General features: G+C 38.4%; 1 protein-coding gene across 5 annotated transcripts in view; it reads right to left on the bottom strand.

Moving 5' to 3' along the window:
- Positions 1-20659, bottom strand: part of SLIT3 (slit guidance ligand 3) — a 508988-nt gene that overhangs the window by 61166 nt on the left and 427163 nt on the right. For all 5 annotated transcript variants that reach the window (XM_035562875.2, XM_035562874.2, XM_035562876.2 and 2 more), the window contains 2 exons: positions 17557-17720; positions 12954-13078 (listed from right to left, as the gene is read on the bottom strand). In XM_035562875.2, coding sequence (XP_035418768.1) covers positions 12954-13078; positions 17557-17720 — 289 coding nt within the window. The remainder of the gene's footprint in view (positions 1-12953; positions 13079-17556; positions 17721-20659) is intronic.

Here is a 20659-nt window from a genome sequence, read left to right as displayed (position 1 = left end):
CCTTCTGCAACGCTGCCTGGGCTCTGTCCATCTGTGTTGTGAATCCTGTGTGCCTACCATGTTATCCTAGCGGAGCTGGAAGATGCCACCTCTTATATTTCTCAGATCACAAGTGCTTTTCCCATGTCCCTGAAGAACAACCATTTTATAGATACTTCACTAACATCAGTTACTTCTGTTTCATACGAACTCCTCATCCCTGTATCATTACCATATAAAATTCTTTGAAGCCAAGCAGAGCAAGATACAAAGCAGAAACCACAGCATTTTTTTTCCCGAAGGTTTTTATCACAGTTGAACACTATAAACAGTCCCATCACTTCTATGCTAATTATTCAGATTATCTTGAATGTTCTTGTAAAAATTTAATAAAGATAAATGTTCAAATGAGAGCAAGGCATTTTCAGTCTCTCATTGGCACATGCAATTGCTCATGACTTAGACTTAGCTTTCATTTCTTTGCTGAACGTGGCTGAATTATTGGCTTCTTGGGCCTCAGGCACCATGGAAACCAAAGAGTACGTGCTGCTGAATCAGACAATTACAACACTAAGTTGCTATGTGGCTTTAGGAAAACCAGAGTCTCTCTGACTCAGTTTACTCATTTTAATAAATGGGCAACCACCACCTATTCCCTCTCTAAGGATTATCTTCTCTCAGTTGACGTTATCGGTAGCACATGGAGAGTCCACACAACACGTACAATTTCTCTAGCACAGAAGACTGAAAACCAAAGAATTCTGAGAGCAGAGAAGCTGCAGAAAATATTGCTACTAATAAATCTATAGCAAAGCAAGGCCATTTTATTCCCCTATAAGAATGCCACTACCCAGAAAAGCCTAAAGACATTCTAGAAACATCTTTCAAATGAATAATGCAATTCTCTAGTCTCAATTTACAGAAAGACTATTCTTACTGCAAAAATGGAATTGCTGTCAACATCAGTAAAATTAATTTATCTGTGCATTGGGAAAAAAATCTTTGAATTGCATTCCCCAGAAAGAACTATTCTTACAAAGGAGAATATTGTATATTTGCTTCAAGACTAAAGAGCCTTTTAATGAAGTCTGAATCAGGAGAAGAGGTGCAGACTTTGTTTCAAGGACAGGCAAGAAAACACGACTGTCTCAGCAATTCACAGAAAGAGGATGAAGGTCCCTCTGTGTACGATATTTTATTTCTATTAAGCTGTAATAAATTTTTCTTTAGTCTGATAGGAAAGCATCAGATCCAAAATACGTTTATATAATTTCTCTCATTTTCTGGAGAAGAGGAAAGGATTAGGTGTTGAAACACAGAATTTCTGCAACTAATCAGGAGACATATAAGTTCAGATTCCAGCTGACTCTTTAAATCTGAAGTACCTCAACTGGTCCAGATTTTAGCTGAGCTAATCCAACTCCAAATTTTCAGTCAATGAGAACAGAGACTGTCCGCCATGCTTGGAAAGTGTCAGTTCTTCCTTTATACTCAACAGCAATTAACCACACTGGGCACTAGTGCATATACAAGCTGTTGCTCACTACTGCTGTGCCAAATGCTGGCCTTTACAAGTATCCAGCACTGGAAAACATGACATCATGATTAGCAAAACACACAAGAACAAGCAACAAAAACAAATATTGACCTCAGCAGAAAGAACAAAGGATAATGTGATTAAAAAGCATCCATTTGCTTTGATACTATTTCAGCCACCACAATGTTTTTTTTTTTTTTTTTAATTAATTTTCACAAATAACAACACTGTCTGTGGAGACTGAAATCTTCATTCAGGATCACATGGCAGAGAGCTGACCTGCGTTCACTTTATTGTGATCCTTCCCTGGTTTCTAGCGGCTGCAGGCACAGCTAAGAGATGGCAGCATGGAGCATACCACAGCCACAAGGCAGCAACCTGGAACAGAAAGCTCTCACCTCTGGCTGCAGCGCAAACACGATGCAGCCACTGATGGAGACACCTGCAAACAGCAGAAATCTCTCTGACTTCAGTGGTTTGCAAACAGGGAGACCTTCCAGCTGATTACAGCCTTGTTCAATGACTTCAGTGTTTTAAATCATGCTGGAAAATGAACTATAGAAGAAAAAAACACTAATGTTTATTTAAGTTGTTAACTATATGTAATGTGTTCACAATAAATTTTATTTAGATGATATATGCAGAGAACAGATGGTAGTGTTCGTGTGTTTAGTAAAAATACTAGACGAAGACAAATAAAGCTGATAGAGATTTTAAATTAAGAAGTAGGAAATTTTCATAAACAACTTAATTACCATGCTCTAAATACAGCTAAATATTTTAGGAAAATCAGAAAAAAGTTACCGGCTACAAAGATACCGTATTGCAAACCTAGTCCTTTACATTCCTAATAGTGGAAGTAATGCATCCACACCCAACATTAATATACTAGTCTTATTAGTGTCCTGGACAGAAGATAATAAACAATCATTAATTGAACAAAAAAGATAGAGTAAATGTACTTCATGAGATGCATGAAAGAAAATTCACAGAAAGATAAACAGATGTACACTGTTTTCTATGACTGCACTCAGGAATGCTATTCAAGCTTAACGTATCTGCCAGCTTTACATTTTTAAACTCCTAATATTGTGAAATTAAGAAACACTTACAAACACAGACGTAGCTTCATTCTGCTTCCACAGAGCTTTAGAAGCGTTTTATTAAAAAATTTATTGACTTAGACTGATTGCTTGAGTGTTAAAACTACATCTGCATGTGCCAGTGGGATTTGTTCATACATTCAGACCTACAAAGGTTTAATAAGTAGAGTAAGGAACTAAATGTGGTGTGTAAACAAGTCATGATTCCTGGTGCTTCATATAAAAGAATGAGAAAAGATGGGATGAGAGGAGAGGGGAAAAAACAACCAGAAACAACAGAATACACAGAAACAACAGAATTCAGTTTAAAATCTTGAATGGCTTTTTGACGTGAGTTTTGCTTCTTTCGTGCTTAGGAAGGTGAGAACTATGATCCAAGGTTTTCCTCAAGTTACGGCATTCAGCTGTATAATAAGGTATAAACTGATGCTACAGTCTTTTACCTAGTGGTATTTTTAACAGCACCTTCTTTCTCCATTTGAGACCTTTATCCCCCTGTCATAAATGGTCAGAATTGGACAGTAAACTGAAATATTCCCAGGGCAGGAAGGGAAAGAGATGTTTTACACAAAGTTCGATCTTGTAAATCTCAATTCCACTAGAAAATTAAGCTAGGAAATAAGACTAAGTACTCAGCAGTTTCCCTGTAATAAATATATTGACAAACTATAAATGCAAAGGAGAAACAGAATGAATTGTGTAATTAACCAAGGAAACATGATGCCATGAATTCAGCTACACAGCAAATACGCCCCCGCTACGAGCTTCATAAGAAAAATTCTCTCATTAAGTTCTGTTCATGATTGTGCAGTTCAGAGCCTTTCATTGTAAAGAAACTCAGTATTTGGTACGTCAAGATTTTTAAAAGGAAAAATTTTAAGTGTACTGCAAATCGTAAAACAAGTCATGAATGCTAACGTGCCATCTTACACTAATTGCAGCACGAAGGACTTAGACACCTTAGCGATCGTTGCAAACAAAGCTACTCAGCTCTGTGAAGGGAATACTTAGATATCAAATAATTAGAGATGCTGCAAACTGAGTGAAGGATTAAGCTAACTTTAAAAAATAAAAATTAATCTAAAATCTCTTACAGGAAGGACTAAGAAATATATTACTGGGAATCAGCCTACCGTCATTTTACCAATGAAACCATTTACAACTGATTTCCTAATTGATTGCACTGGTACAAAGATATAAGTAGACAACTTACAACTGGTATCTATACAGTGGTCTAATGCTCTTCAGTAGATACAGGTGGTACTGTTTCCTTATTTATGCTCTTTCTAGCCATGGATGCAATGGCTAAGCCTCAGTCTGGAAAAGATGCAGATGACGCTCGTTGACAAGGTCAAACAAATACAAGAACTGGCAGGGTGTATGTTAGATCCATCTGCTTAGGCATATATACAAATTATTTGGCAAGGCAAGGATAATATCACAGTAATTTTGGATCAGACCACTTTTAGATTTCCAGGTGGAAGCAGAAAGATTTTGATCATCTGTTGTTTGCAAAGCGGTCGTGACTCCCTCTTCTAACACACACCTTGCTACAGACATCCATGCCTTGGATGCCTCTAGGTGAGGATACTCACAGTGGTTAGGTTATGAATTAACTACTTCTCTTTAGTCATCTGTCCCAACAGAGTAATAAAAGTGCACCTTCTGATGACTGCTGCTTACAAGCCAGTTAATTTAACTTGAAAAAATAATTCATTTAATGCATTTCTGGTTTTGAAAAAAAGATTTAAAATAAATATGAATTTACTTAGACAATTTTTTGTTGTTGTTGTTGTTGTTCAGTATTGCTTTTATACAGCTGTACTTACACTTTGACACCGAAGCAGAACAAGAAAATCCACCCACTGCTCACAAACATCATGAGAAATACTATTTGCTAAATGGCATTGATGTTGGATTATGAAAAGAAGATAAACTGTTATTGATTTTGTTGCTGCACCTCTCCCCCCTACCATTTGGCTGATTTAACTGTCTCTGAAAACTTTCACAGCATTAGTGTCTGAGGTAAAAACACAGATAACAGTTATTTATATCCCATCATCTTCGGCACTGTATAGCTAGTTGTCTTCTGTGTCAGTCTAGCTACATCTGGCACCTGATTAAACAATAATTGGGCATGGCAGGAGCACTTCTTAGTGACTTCCTTGTCCTTGTTAATAAATCACAATTGTCAATTTACAGCAAATTAGGAGAACTCTGCTCTCTTAAGCCTCATTTTATTTAAATCACAAAGATTTATGATCCTCCAGAGTATAATATACCTTCCATTACCTCCGTAGCTAGTAATCAAGAATATGCCTGTCAAAGTCAAAATGCAAGGATTCATCATATTATTTTTTAAAAACCCTGGTTCTTCTCTGACGACTACAAATTTTAATTCTCTATGGATATCAGAGGTTTATTTTGCAATTATATTCATTATGTTGTAAATTCTGATTGTCCTTCTAAACCTCTCCTTACATGAGCACTTTGGGTTTCAATGGTCTTTTGGGCTTTTAATCGATGACAAAAGATATGTCAGTAATCTATCACAGAGTTGATTCGCATTGTACATAAGTGAACCTAGTCCAGAGGTGTAAAACTGGATGAGGCACATGCTCTAAAGTTTCCAAGGACACTAGATCAACTGGCTGATGCAGATCACTGTGTGAATGTGTTGGAGATGGAGAAGAAAATGAGCGACATTGAAAATAGTTGATTTTGCCCAGGGTTGTGCCCCGTACATAAAATCCAATCAAAAATATTTGATATAAAAAAAGACATTGAATGTTTTATATTTAGTCTCTAATTCAGCCAATGCTCATGAACAAGAACAATGTTTTGAGTACCCTCCAAACACTAAGGGGCCTATGTCTTTTAAAATACATGCTGCAATGACAACAAAATCTTCCCCCTCAGGCTATCAAAAGCTAGTGACTCTTTTATTAACATGAACATTGCAGAGAGAGTTATAAAGACTGGATGTTGGTACAGAAAACACAATTCCTAATAATAAGAAATAGGAAATAAAAGCAAATATAGTAATTGTATTTTAAACTTATTACTTCAAGCTATGGATCTATTCTTAACACTTAAGTAATTGAACAGAGTCCGCATGAGAGAGGAGGGACACATCACATGCAAGACCTAATAAAAGCTTCAATGAAGCAGGGCTTGCATGATAAGAAAACCTCTCCAAAGCACACATTACATTTCTGAAATAAATAGAGTTAAAGATGCTGGAAGAATCTCTCAGAATAAGCCTTTGCTGGCACATGCCTGTCTGTTAAAGATGCAGGGTTTTGGTGTGGGACAGTTCTGTACTGTTAAGAGGTCTCTTACTGAAATTTATGCTATATCAACAAAAATGCCTTTGTAATCTGTTTTGCTTGGGGAAGCTGTGTGAAGCTTCCCATACAGGGCTTGCCCATTCAGAGATACCAGCAATTCCTTCTGGCATAAGCCAAGCCTAATTTGATAGTGGATTGAGCTGTGACAGGTAATACAGGGAAGGCAGTTTTGTTTTCTGATGCAAACAAACAAGCACATTAATTTTTCAGACTACTACAGAAATCAAACATGCCCATCATGATAATGAGCAAGAGCACTACATTTATTTCAGAGGCTCTCAGAAGTACAAGGAAGGGATTCCCAGGGGGCTGTGGAGGACGGCATCTGCCCTGCACCAGCTGTGTTGGAGCCTGACACCGGCAGAAGCCGAGAGCAGACAGCTTTGGTACAACTTTACCAGCAGTGTTCGTGCACTTACACAGTGATCTACTCATTCTGTAGCTCATCTATTGTTTCTATTAATAGGAGAGAGTTTACTCTTACGCTATAAAGTGACTTTTCAGCTTAGCCTGCTTACAGCAACTTCTCCTATTCCATCATCCCCAAAGAAGGGGGGAAAATAAGGCAACCAACCTCCCAGGACAACCTCTATTCATGTTCTTGGACAACCAAAGAAACCCAAAGGCCATATCCTTAGTACAGTCAGTGCCAAGAAAGCCTCAAGGATAACAGATGACAGACAATCACTAGAAAATCTTAACAATAAGGATTTTCAGCTGTGACCAACAACTTCAACTGATTCAATTATGTGGAAATTGTGGGATGCTGAAAATTAAAAGCTGGTTAAAGAGAACTTGATTAAGCAGAGTTATAGCAACCAGTAATCACCTGAAAGACAGATAAACCACAGAGGAAGAGGAATTATTATTTAGTGTAATAGGACTAGGCAAACATAAGAACAAGAGCCTGAAATTCAGACTAAAAGCCAATAAAAACTTCTCCCGTACCCTGGGAAAAGAATGATTGGAAGCCTTGTCTCTTATGGCATTTTGCATTAGACCAGAAAAACAGAAGTAAAAAAATAAAAATAAAAATGGGAGGAATGATCCACCCTAACAAGAGTGTGAAGATGGTGGCGCCCACCAGTGGGTATGGCTCACTATTCACCTTAACCTTGCTGCTTAGCTCCTCCTGATGCAGCTCTGAACAAACATAGCAAATGCCTGAAGCTGCTCAACATCTGCTTTCTTGCTGCCCTAGCACAAATGGAAATACTTCTTCAGAGCTGGCTTTATTGTTAAGAGCCCTCATTAGGGCATGCCACAATACATTACTATGTTTTTTACAGGGCTTGTGGTGGGTGTATGCATGCCTCACCACCTTCAGCCAGCAACTGTGGCAGTAATCCCTCCTTAAGCCTTTCATTTTTATGCTCTTCTGGATGTAAATCTCCATTTTCTTTAAACCCACCATAATAGAAAGGGCAAAAAGAACGAAACACAAGTCTGACTGATGCACGGTAAGTTTTAAGGAATAAGCACGCAGGAAAATACTGTGCTTTCTGCTGTTTTCTTTTGCCCTAGGAACATTATATGAAATTATAACCACCCACTGCTGACACTGGTCTTTGCCCTAAAAATCCATACATAAATACAGGTCTACTCATTTTACATGGCCACCCATTGCCTCGCATCCCTAAGGGCTTTCTGCATTATTTTACTAAGAGTGAAAAATGCTTCTTCAACACTCATTAATAAGTATTTTAAGTACAGTTAGAACAAACAAACACAAAGTAAAACACCCCAGATCACATAAACACACACTCCAAGAGAAATTATCACAGTGAGAGTTCAAGGCAAAATCACCTCACACAAGCAGCATTTTGCTGTACTGATTTCTTCATGTGAAAACTTGGCATTGCGCTCACATTCCGCTGTCTTCCCAACCCTGACACTGGGAAAGGAGAGAGGCCAGGACTGTGTAACATGTGAAGACAGAGATGTTTGCTCTCCCGTCCCACGTGGATGAGGGCAGGCTGGCTTATGAGTGCCTTGCAATTTTTCCTCCTCCTGCAATTGCAACTCATGGTTTTATTGGTGCAGTGAGTGATGTATTTGGGGACTTAAATGCGTATGTTAACAGATCCAAAGAAACAAAAGCAAGGAGTTGCATTTCCAAATAGGATTAGCCTAATAAACTAGAGCCAACATGGACTCTCCTACAGCTGGCATCCGTCAGTAGCCAAACCCTACACTTGGTTAGACTCATAACCCCTCCCAAATCAGCATAACAGAAACTGCCCCGCTGGAAAACACTTGCATGGCCTCAGCCTCAGAGCTGTCCAGAATAGCTGTACATGAGCAAACACTACGATATCTACATTTAAGCTTGTTCTATGTTAATATTCTTAAAACAACCATTATTCTAGGGCTCCAACAGATTATTCATGTAACACTACAGAATTACATCAACAGGGTAAAATGCAAGTGCAACAAACTTTGTTTGCCCATGCTCCAAGCAAATGCAGGACCTGGTGCACCCTCATGAGTGAATGATATAGTCAGTGCAGCACCGAGTACATCTAATGGTGTGGGGTCTGTACCGATGTATCCTGCCTGTCAAGCCTGTGCTGAGCAGTCCCAGCTTCTGCTCCGCTACATCCGTGGGCACATTAGTCGTACCCATGTACAACACGTGATAGACACGAATCTCCTATATCCCACAGACACTCCTCTGCTCTGAGATTCTCCGTTTCTAACCCTGCTTCCAGGGACAAAAACCTGGCACAGGAGGTAGGGGTGAAGAAGAGCCAAATTCCTAGCAGAAGTTTGGAGCCAGCTTCCTCACTGAGTATCCTTCTGGCTTCACTATAGTGCCTCCCACCACAAGAGCCTGGCTGCAAAGCATACCGTCTCTCCAAAGCCCAAGAGCTTTACCCAGGATTTTTCCAATTGTATTTGTTCTTCTGGATGACTGGTGAAATTGCTTGAACCCTCAGGATACTGTAGCGCTCCTAGAAAAGTCAGGACACTGGCTGAACTCAATAGGGAAATGAGGAGAACTGGATAAAATTTACAGAGCAACTCCACCACAGACACATCAGCATGTATTGCCTAAAGTGCGGACCACGTGCAATACTGATTCTACCCATCTTCACTTTCCATTTCAGACAGCTGTTGGTAATACCCGAGCCCAGAGATGACAAACTTACCTGCACCCCAACAGCTCAGGCTCCCATTTATCTGAGCAGCCGAAGAGGCTGTGGCAATGCCTGGGCAGGTAATGTATTTCCTATTCCAGGCTGGCAATGCTCTTTCATTTCAGACAGAACACAGAAGTATTTTTAACCCTCCTTCCCCAGTTCTCCAAACAACTGTATTTTGGAGAATGAAAATAATTCTCCTTCGTTTGTTGTTACCTCAGTTTTAAGGAAAGAGTATGAAACACACAAAAATCAGCAAAAAAGAAGTATTTCCCAAAGGACATTTTCTGAATAGAGCAGTGGCAAAATACAGCATTTGTTTCACTCACTTTAGTTTTTCCTGTAGCTACTCAAGTAAATCCTTTCTCAATGGCTTATCGATTGCAAGTTTGATTGCTCTGTTGAATTCTGACACCCACAGACTTGATTTTACAGTATCAATGGGACTACACACACTGTAGGATAAATGAATTAGCATGGTACCGTTCCGTTATCTATTCAGCAGCCACCAGCTGCACACATACACACTCAGAGTGCAGGTGGCCAGCAGCATTCAAACCAGAAGAAAGCTTCATTTCTCTACTTGTAATCATACGACACTATCTAAACCACACATGTTATTTAAATAATCTTTCAAAGAATGCTATGGAGAAGAAAAAAAATTGCAGGATAATTACACCTATGTCTGTGTTTTATATGAAAACACAAGTTTCATAACATTACCAGACATTTCTTGCCAGCATTGGCGGCACCCTGGAGCTCTTGGTGTCACTGCTTTCCAGCTGCCTTAGGTGGCACTCTCACACCATCTCCCACTGTCTTTGGGGCTTTGTCCCCAAAGAAGAAGCCCAAAAGAACTGCTTCCACCATGACTTACCTATAGCAAACACATTCAACACTCATCTTAAGGAAACAGCTACAGCAAGGATAAGCTATCAGCACCTAGCCATCCCCACTCCTAAGTGAGCAAACTATTATTTCTGTCCTCATCAAACACAACCACCTGGCCCACTGGCCTTTCAGCTCAGGTGGCCCATCAGTTTACTCAAATCCATGATAAGCAGCATTACACAGTGCTAAAAGCCCATTAAGTATGGATTCAATAGGAAAAATATTTTTGTGATCACAAAAAAATAAGAGATTGGACCATCTTCAATGCAGTAATAAAAAATAAGACTATACACTTTTGCTGTCACAGTTATTGGTAGAAGTTCCTGATTCCATCAAGCACCAATCTGGCAACTGGTCACTTAAACAGCTTTCTGCTAGCTGGCCTACTGTTTTTTTTCTGAAGGCTGAGCAATAGCAACCCTAGAGAATGGTCAGTAACTGTCTATCCCTTTTCAGGGAACATTATAAAGACTTTATCTCATTTGAATGAGCTTACATTTGGGAAAAAAAAAGGCGGGTTTTTCACATTATTGATACACTCCTCTACACAGGATTTAAAAAAATCTACATCAAACAAGGAAAAACAAATGCTGAGAGGGCAGATTTAGGGCAATTTATCAAGGTCTGGGAAATGGCTTCCAGATGGATAGAGTTGTTTGCTGCTGGCTGGTGAGAAGGAAGCAAGGTATTGTTATTGAATTAGCATGAATCTCTGGTGGAGAACTGCGTGGTAGATAGAGTGCTCCTTTCATATGGTTTGCATTTGGACCTGTCAAATTTCATTTTTACTCAAAAACCTGTGGTAAAGATGCAGAGTTCTTTTTTTCTTATTAAATTTCCCCCAATTCTCCCCATACTGTTATCCAGTCAGTATTTTTAAACTCTGCTTTAAGTGCTATGCCTGGGTCTGTTTGCTCTTTGCCATGCTTGGATGACATCTTGGTGCTTAGAAGCATACAAGTGGTTTTGGGTTTTGCATTCACTGAATGTTACCTAAGAAAGTTTGTGAGAGAGCAGAAAGTCTGGATGCCCTATGAGATATTTAAACTGAGTCAGTTCAAGAGTTTATCAAAACCTTTCTAAGTAAAAAGATGCACACTGAGGTCTAACATATATTCGAAAGTGAGTACTAATCTAACTAGAGGATTATTGTTGATTATTCTTGATTATTCTCCCTTTGTAAACATGTCTTCTAGTAGTATAAATGCATCTGATATATGAATATTGTAAAAAAAGAAAATAAAAGGCAAAAGAAAGATATGCTCAATAACTACCATATTTCTACTCTGAATATAACCTGGATATCTGTTCCAGCAAGCATGCCTTATAGACAAAGACATACAAAGACTTATGTATTTTCCTGCTAGTTCAGAAAGCTTTTACTTTTGAGGTTATCCTAACAGTCACCCAAACCCATATGAAAAATTCAATCTAGATTATGTTAAATATCAAATTAAAATGACCATTAGTCTATTAACCTGAGGAAATAAATAGACACAGCTTCCCTTGTCATAAAGACAAATCAGTAGTTACCAAGAAGTTAGTTTCAGTAGAATGCATTTTTGACAATGTGGTCTTTTAACATCCTGGAAGTTTCAGGTTGATATATCAATAGGTAGAAGGATTTTTAATGAGAGGAAATTACCAATGATTTTTTTCAATGATTTTCAATGATTTAAGAGAATTGCTACTATTCCTGTATTATTCCCGAGTAAGGGGGCACAAGGGTGAAACAGCAATGAACTTTACATCTTCCCTCTTCCAATCTTTCAGGGATCCACCACAATTACTCTCTTACCATCTGGGATGTACCCCAGGTAAATACAGAAGCGAAATGGTGATACCATCTTCTCCAACTAATTCCTAAATCCTACTTGGAATGTAAGACATGGATATTTGTGCTTACGTTCCACATGTATGTCTGGCTTTTTTTTTTCTGTCTATAGCTCTCATTACTCTGTTTTATGAGCATCTGCTTTAACTGACCAAGACTCTGTAAGAAATATCCAATGAGGCAAATAAAACCACAGTTTACAAGATGCAACCTACTTCTTCTTTGGTCCTAACATCCTCTCCACCAGCCTGTGAACAGATCATATGCCTCATTTATTACTTATATTTGATCCCTCAGCTACTGACTACTGAGCTAGGTTTCCAGTTATATCAACTCTGAAAAAAAGTCTTGGTAGCCTTAAGCTCTAATGATGCAATATTTACCAAGGGATTTATACATCACTAATGAAGAAATTGCATTACTCAATGACACAATTTTCCAATTTTCCAATCTGTTATCTAGAAACTGCCATTGCATGCTCACAACACTTAGCATCTACAGAATTTCATTTTCAGATCACTCTACAGACAGTACTCAGAAGTCAGAGACAGCTGAGCTAGTGGTTATCAATTATCACCTTTTTGCTAATCAGTCTATGTGAGATGGATGAAAGCTAGCAGGTAGCACATTCTGTGACAGTAGAAGAGACAGGTACTTAATTCTCATCTGAACTGCCTTTCCTTTGGCATGGCAGCCTATGAAATGGTTATCTTGATGTTGGCAGAAGAAAAGAAATGAAAACGAAGATAAAATCAACTCGCCATTTCATATAGATGTCTATGTCTATATCACAGAATCAGAGAATGCGCAAGGTTGGAGGCAACCTCTGGAAATCGCCTAGTCCAGCCCCCCTCCTCAAAGCAGGGTCAACGAGAGCAGATTGCTCAGGACGCATCTGTATAGTCATGGCACAGAGGGAAAGAAATACCTTTCCTGTTACAGAGGATAAAATTTTGCAGTAGAGCACAGTTGAAAGGTCACATACAATCTGCTTGAGGAAGTGATCTGTTGATCTCAGTTGCCTGTAAAATTGACTTCTCATGGTACAACAATTAAGAAAACAGAAGGGATGGAGAATACTTTATTGTTTTTCATGTAGTTCATTTGTAGGCATACCTTGAAGCCAAAAGGGCAAGTGCATTGATAAAACTCCACTGGATCATTGTTGCATGTCCCATTGTTCTTACACGGATTGGAGAGGCAGGGGTTACACTTGGACACAACATTGATATCTACTGGCTCTGGAAAGGCAAAACACAGTGTATTAATAGAGAACTGCATTATGAAATTAATACTTCCTGTACTCTCATATACATTTTTTTTCTTAATGCAGTATTTACCCTGTGTTGGCAAAAATGCACATGCTGTGGGTGCAACTTTACACAACACTGAGGGATTCCCAGGGATTATGGAGATTTTAAGTACTTAAATCAAGTGCTGGGCAAGTCTCAGTGATGCTTATATTCTCCTGCACATGCGAACATCAGCTCTGAAAAAAATATGTTGGGATCTCCAGAGAATGGGCTTATATATAGATATACTTATATATGGCTTATAGCAATTTGTCCTCTCAGTGCTGGAAATTCTGCAACAGCAACCCCGTGGGAACTATAACATGACATTTCTATGGCTGGTAACAAGAATGAAAGTGCAGATGCAACACCAGAAATGAAAAACATGCGTAAGAAAGATTTAGTTAGAGGCTTATGGGAATGTTTAGGTGCAAAGTGTTCTACCATCCTTAGTTTTACCAGAGTTTAAAACTTATTTTCCTCCTGTTCTGCCCAGACAAAAGACCATCAACATTCAGCTATCTTGGCAAAATGTAACAAAGATAAACATGCAAATATGTAAATATATGCAGGTAAATATGCACATCTGTATTTAAATAGCATTTAATAAATGACATTTTTGAACATGACCCATCCAGAAAAGCAGTGAAATTTGTGGGTAAGTAAGAAACAGAACAAAACCAAAATCAATACCAAGTATATTTCATGTATTGAATCAATCAGTATTTAATTATTGAGACGTTGTAGAAAGCTAATTAAGACAACTCTATTGACAATTAAGAAAATGGTGATTGTGAAGTGGCCAAATTTCAAATATTAATGCATTGACAGTTTTTACATGTAAAAATTAAAGCATAACACTTCAAAAAGTCTTAAATTATATCAAGCAGTAATGAATCTAAAATATTTTTATCTCATTTTTAAGGTCATGCATTTTAAAATATCTTAAAGTTGATACTGTGATGATCAGAAGTGGGAACTGACCTTTTGTTACTGAATGATAAATGATAAGCAAGAATAAATTGTGATATACCCTGAAAGCGAAGAATAGCTCATACTAGAGAGCAGGTGGAGCTGTAGAGTGTTACAAAAACTAGAGATGAAAGATCCCTTGTAGTCAAGAATTTGCTTTGGAGTGTCCTCTATGAGATATAAACCCTCATTATTAACTTTGAATACTTGCACAGCACTAGCGGGGGGTAAAGAACATCACGGAAACAGGTACCAAGGAATCTGAGCTGAAAAGTGCTTACAATATAAAGGCTTTATCCTGATCCTGTACTGATGCTAGTGTTAACATGGCTGATAAGTGCAGCACAGTTGATTGCAGAATGAGACAAACAATAATGACGAAAAATACACAAGAAGTAACAAATCCAAAAAATTAAATAAACGACTGTTGTTTCCTCTTCTACCTTTGGGTTTTATGTCTGTCTAAATACCAGACATGTTTTTAACTTAGAGTTAGGATGGCAAGAGGAAATAACATTTGAATTTCTGGCACTGGCAGGGGTGGAGTGCAACACATCTGAGCTGCTTTTCGCTTGCTCCTCTCAGAACAGGCAAAGGTGGCTGCTTGGCGAGCTCACAAGACATACAGCAGTGCTGCTTTTCTATTTGATTTTGAGGTCACTAAACCAAAATTAATTATTTATTTTATAATATACAAACATACATTTTCCATTTATTCCTATGGCACAAATCAAAGCTAATCAATGTAGGAGCTAATAAGAACAGTGTTAGTTCCTAGCACTTAAGTAGTTCATTAGTTGGCCCATGGGGATTTGATTTATAAATCCATACAGCAAAATGCCCTCAGTCCAGCACATTCCTTTCCTCTACTGCATAACTAGGAGGGCAATTTAATAAAAAGCAGATCTGAGTTTGCATGACTTGCACATTACATACTTTTATTTTCTTGGCTCTGCTGAGACATAACCTTCTGCTCAGACACACACTAAAAACATAATTTTAACAAGAGTAAGTTAAACTACTATTTTTTTTTTTAATTGTAAAAGTTACGGGAGGCCACAGAGGATATCTGCACAACCTTTATACAAGCATCTCGAGGTCCTGAGCTCAGCGTGGGCTGACATCTGTAGCAATGATCCAGGCTTTTTTGGGGCAGGGGGCACTTCAGCACACCCTGAGCTCTATGCGAGCAATACTGGAGAAAGGGTTGAACCTACACAAGCAGAAGTTGTGACATATCCCTGGTCACTGTGTCATCCCACAGACAATGTCGTTCTGCTGCCACAGGCTCATGGCACAGCCACAACGCTCCCTGACACAGGCCACGCAGGTGGCTCCATCCCAAAGGTAAACCTGCGCTTGGCACGGTAAAAAATTCTGTCACTCTGCCATTAAAGAGTATCACTGATGTCCTGGTGAAACAGCACAATGCACTGGATTTTAAATGTGCACATGGGAATTGGGTTCAGTTACTATTAGATTACCAGATCATGCACTGTTTTTCAATATATATATACGTTGTGATGAGAAAGGGTGAATTTCACTAGGGTCTGGAGCTTCTTGGAGTGTACTGATGCTTGTTCAGACCATCAACAACTTCTGCTTGTCCAAAGACTTTGAATCAATGCTTTTCTCCTTTTCCATTCAGATAAAGACAGCCACAGGGAGAGCTAGGACAACAGAAAGCCCACCAGCTTCCTAGTGGACCTAACTGATAGCTACATAAAAACATACACTTTTTTTCAATAGTCAGAATCACAGGCTTACTTAACTCTTGACTGAGAGATGCTTGTTTAGTTTTGAAAGTGAGCTTAGTCATTGATACAAAACAGCTTCAAAACAAAAAGTCATCTGGCTTCTCCTCTTGGATTAATTTTCAGACCCTGTTTAATACATAAGAATGATCACTTTCCTTATTTCACTTACTGTGAACATATGAATTCTTCAGTATTTTTAGTATTTAGGGAATATTTGCACTTCACATTTGAGACTATTATAACATCTGTAGTTCTGATAACTATAGTCGAAGTTCCGATAGTTTTGAGACTGACATTTCAAAGCCACTAAATTATAAGGTTACAGTTATTAAAAATATATTTGAAAGGCCATAAAATTCACCTCAGGCTTGGAAACTTGTGCTCTAAACCTACCTCAACACCATCATTTGTTTGTTCAGCAGTTTAATCTCGGCCTCTATAAAATCATGCTGCCAAGCAGTATTGTAAGTGTTCATGGCACTGAGAGAGACATAAAAACAGACTTTCTGCCCTCATTTTCAAAACAGACTACTGATCCATCTTTTCTACTATAAATATAGCTCTATCTCCAGCTGAGGGAAGGCCTCATGGCAGCCTGCAGCTCCCTCACGAGGGGGGCGGAGGGGCAGGCGCTGAGCTCTGCTCTCTGGGGACAGCGACAGGACCCGAGGGAACGGCATGGAGCTGGGACAGAGGAGGGTCAGGCTGGGGGTCAGGGAAAGGTTCTGCACCCAGAGGTGGTCGGGCACTGGGACAGGCTCCCCAGGGCGGTTATCATGGCCCGGGTCTGTTGGAGCTCATGAAGCATTGGAACAATGCTCTCACACAGTCTGGTTTTTGGGTGGTCCTTTGTGAAGCCAGGAATTGGACTTGATGATCCTTGATGATCCTTGTGGGTCCCTTCCAACTTGGGATATTCTCTGATTCTATGATCTGCATATACTTACTGGCAATCTGAGCAAACCTCCAAAACTCCTTTTCCAATAAGAATATATGGGTATAACCTAAGCTACATTCAACAACATACTACTAACTTAATCCACAAGAAGATGTGCTCCGTATCTTTTGTCTGATTGCTCTCTAGTGTAGCATATTCCTGTCCATGACTGTACCTAATTGTTAACAGCTGCACCTCAACCCTCGCCTGAATGCAGACTATATTCAGACATGAAAGATGTTCCTTAACACATAGTTTCTGATACAGAGCTGATGAGGGCATGAAGTTGTTTGTGGATCTTCAAATAAAAATGTAATGTTGGTAAATATCTGTTTTCCACAAGAATTCTCAGTTTATTGGTTTTCAAGAATACGTAAAAAATAGCTAGATAACTATATTTTAAAATAACTCTTATTTTACCAAAGTTATCTGGGGTGGGTAGAAGGCCAAAAACAATTTATTTGCTCAACTAAATTATAACAACATCCTATATGCTAACTTGCTATTACATAATCTGGCGCAAACTTCATGAATTCTAATTCTTCTGAGGTCAGCTGTTTCTCATTCCAGTGGTAGAGGTAACTGCACTTTGTGGTAGAACAGTTGAAAACGCAACTTGAATGCAATCTGATGTTCAGAAAATGAAAGCCAAATCCAACTCCTCCTATTCTCACTTTAAACCAGCTTGCAAGAGTATAGAAAGAAAATGGTGCAGATGAAGAAAAGCAATAGGAAAGAACAGTCTCCCAGCTTGCTCCTACCTTTGCACTGGAAGTGGTGAGTCGGCGTTGTAAGCAGCAGCCTGTCCACCATGGTGTCGGGCCCGCTGCAGCGCGCTATTCCCGGCTCTTTGTACCCTGCTTTCACCCACTCAGAAAGCCAGCGGAGGTTGCAATCACAGTGCAAAGGGTTGGTACCTAGAGCCCTAGTAATATATAAAAAAATTAACAGCAGTTATTTTGGCTTGCAAGCAAAGATAACATCCCTGAATCTCATTAAGGCACATTTTACTCTCATATAGTAAAGCTTTATTTCAAAATGTGGGAAAAAAAATCTTCTGAATATTCAGAAAGTCTTCTAGAATTATCTCCTCCAGTATTCCTGCTCCTTTTCGTCCTATCATTAGTTACAGAGGTTGCATAAATACCTAACAACCAAACATTTGTGCTTCAGGAATGTCAACAGACATACATTGCTCACATTAAATAAAAGAAACCAACCTGGAAAATTCAAGTCTTTGGCCATGGCAAGCATATTCTAACAGTGACTTGTGTTATTTAGTTTGGATCTAATGACTCACGTTAATGTTGCCTCACTGGATGAATCATGCACTATAAGGATACTCCTATTTTCAAAACTGCAACCTGGTATAAAGTTTGTTTACGGCTTTGAAAACACATTTGAAGGTTAACCCATCCCTTGAATGAGGTCACATGGTTGAAGTAGATGCGTTCAAATAGTGTAATTATAATTCACCTAACTTTTTCATTATTAATGCAGATCTATCTGTGGAAAAAAAAAAAAAAAAACAACACAAAAACCAAAAAACTTTTTACCCTAAATTCAGGTGCTGTCTTGACTCTTTCTTTTTCCTCATTAAAAAGTGTGTTTTTAGGCAATGATTCAAATATAGACAAAGCTCAGACTTCAGAAAAGTAAGTCTATAAACAATTAACTTTTGGAAGTGTAAAGAAATGCATGCTGGATGTCTGTATTTATTTTGCTGAAAGCAAATGTAAGGCTTTAGCTGTGCAACACCTCAACTGCAATGGGAAGAAAATTAACCAAATAGTTACAGATAGGGAAGAGATCACTGCGTATGTTGAAAACTATTTTTAAGATGGTATTTTAAACTCAATCTTCTTTCAAATAAAAATATCAGACAGGATATTACAACAGAAATCTCAGTAAATTTGTTGATACATTTCTATTGGAGTGACTAATGAACCCACTGTGCCCTAGACAGATTCATAATGAGGGTTCATAGGTTCAAATCCCGTCTAGAGCTCATTCATCAAAATTATATGTGTACTGCAGCACAGCATTAAAAAATATCCATCCATTCCTTCTGTAAATCCATTGCTTACAATAGAAAAAAACCTATTCAGTTGACTTTTTAACCCTGTAACTGTGATCAACTGGCTCACTTGTCCAAGGTCAAACAAAATGCAGCAGTGAAATTTGGACCCAGAAATTAACGTTAGCATTGAGGAACTGCAATATATAAAATGGGAGTGGGAGGACAACAGAAGGCCAGTTACCCATGTTAATTAATCTTCGTAAAGTACATTGGAAATGAAGTTGCCCCATAGTCACTAGAAATGATTACCGATTACTGATGACACTGTTGTATAACTACAGAAATTATAACACATATTTCTGTATCTTTCCGTGTTTTTTTTTTTCCCTTCCCCCCTCCCCCCCCCCCATTTCCCCATTTCTAGGAACTACTGTGAACTCTTGTGTTTTCATTCATGTGCTCTAACATATTCTATTTCTTTGTCCATTATAGCAAACTATTTCAAGAAGGTACAAATATCTTCTGCTATAATGAAATACCACCAGCAGCATTTCCAAAACATGTTGCAGATATTTCTGTTAAGCCTTTCTTTTTTTTTTTTTTAATTAATATATTTTTTAGGTAACTCTTAGAATAAGGACAATTAAACTGACCAGCTACAGTCAGACAATATATTTACAACGTAAAGGAAATTCAGTATCTTCTCCTAAGCTTTAAATAATGCTGGAAAAAGTGATTAAAGTATATAGATGTCAGTTTTGTTCCTCCAAATGTTCCTCCATTTTAAATCTGTTATAAAAGACTTGACTAAAAACAGTAGTTTTGTCTATACTAGAAACATATTTCTTTGCAATTCTGGTAGTTCATTTGACCCCTGTAAATTGTACTGAAGCAGAAGGCTGATCATACTCCTCAGCACCTTGGTAGTCAGCTTCCTCCAGCCCTACTATCTATCCTACCCAAAGCCATGCAGAGCTTGTAAATTCAACACAAAGTTTTGTTCCCCCTGAGTTATGAGTTTGATGAGTAGCAACCTCTTGTACCATTTTCAAATTTACTTAAAGCACATGCTTTCTTATCAAAGATCTATGTATTAGGGCAACACAAAATGAATTTATTTTCAATTATGTATGACTGTGTTTGAATCAGCCCAGCTTTTTCTGGCTTGTGAAGAGCTTAAAAACTAGCAAAATCATTGTGTTTGCTAAAAGTTTCAGATGATCACGCTGCATCCTCTTTAAGAAACTGGAGACCACAACTGTACTGTAAAATTCAATTGTTCAGCATTGCAAATTATACCCCAGACAGGTCTTATTTATTTTATGGATCCTATTTATTACCGTTCATTTGAGCTTTGTATATTTTACATTTCTGGCAGCACATACATCTAAACAGATAGACTGCAGTGACTGTATTGGGCCAAAGGGGTTTTTATCACTCCCTAAGGCGAACAGTTTACCCAGGAAAATTGTGTCTGCACTTCATTTAAAGTGAACCCTGAGGAAAATCCAAACAAATGGGGCATGATATGTTTATCTCTTGTGTTCTAAAAATACCCTCAGAAGCCAGATTCCCAGTATGGAAGGTGCACTTCCAAAAGGAGATACAGGACTTCATCTCTGTCAGAGTTTCACTCCAAAACAAAACAGAAAATGAGTTTACTATGTTGGGAACATGATGATGAAATATATTCTGTGCAAGACAAATATTTTCTTTGACTTAGATATGAAAGTGTAAGCTTAAAACTGAGAGAAGGTTATTTCTCAGTTGAAGTTAAAATTGCCTATGTTGTTCATATATGATTTGTGTGTACCAATCTGAGATATCTGTATTCTTCACGGTCT

This window comes from Cygnus atratus, chromosome 14 (assembly GCF_013377495.2).
Source record: "Cygnus atratus isolate AKBS03 ecotype Queensland, Australia chromosome 14, CAtr_DNAZoo_HiC_assembly, whole genome shotgun sequence".
In the NCBI taxonomy this organism is placed as follows: Eukaryota; Metazoa; Chordata; class Aves; order Anseriformes; family Anatidae; genus Cygnus; species Cygnus atratus.
This window is presented reverse-complemented; position numbering and strand designations above follow the sequence as displayed.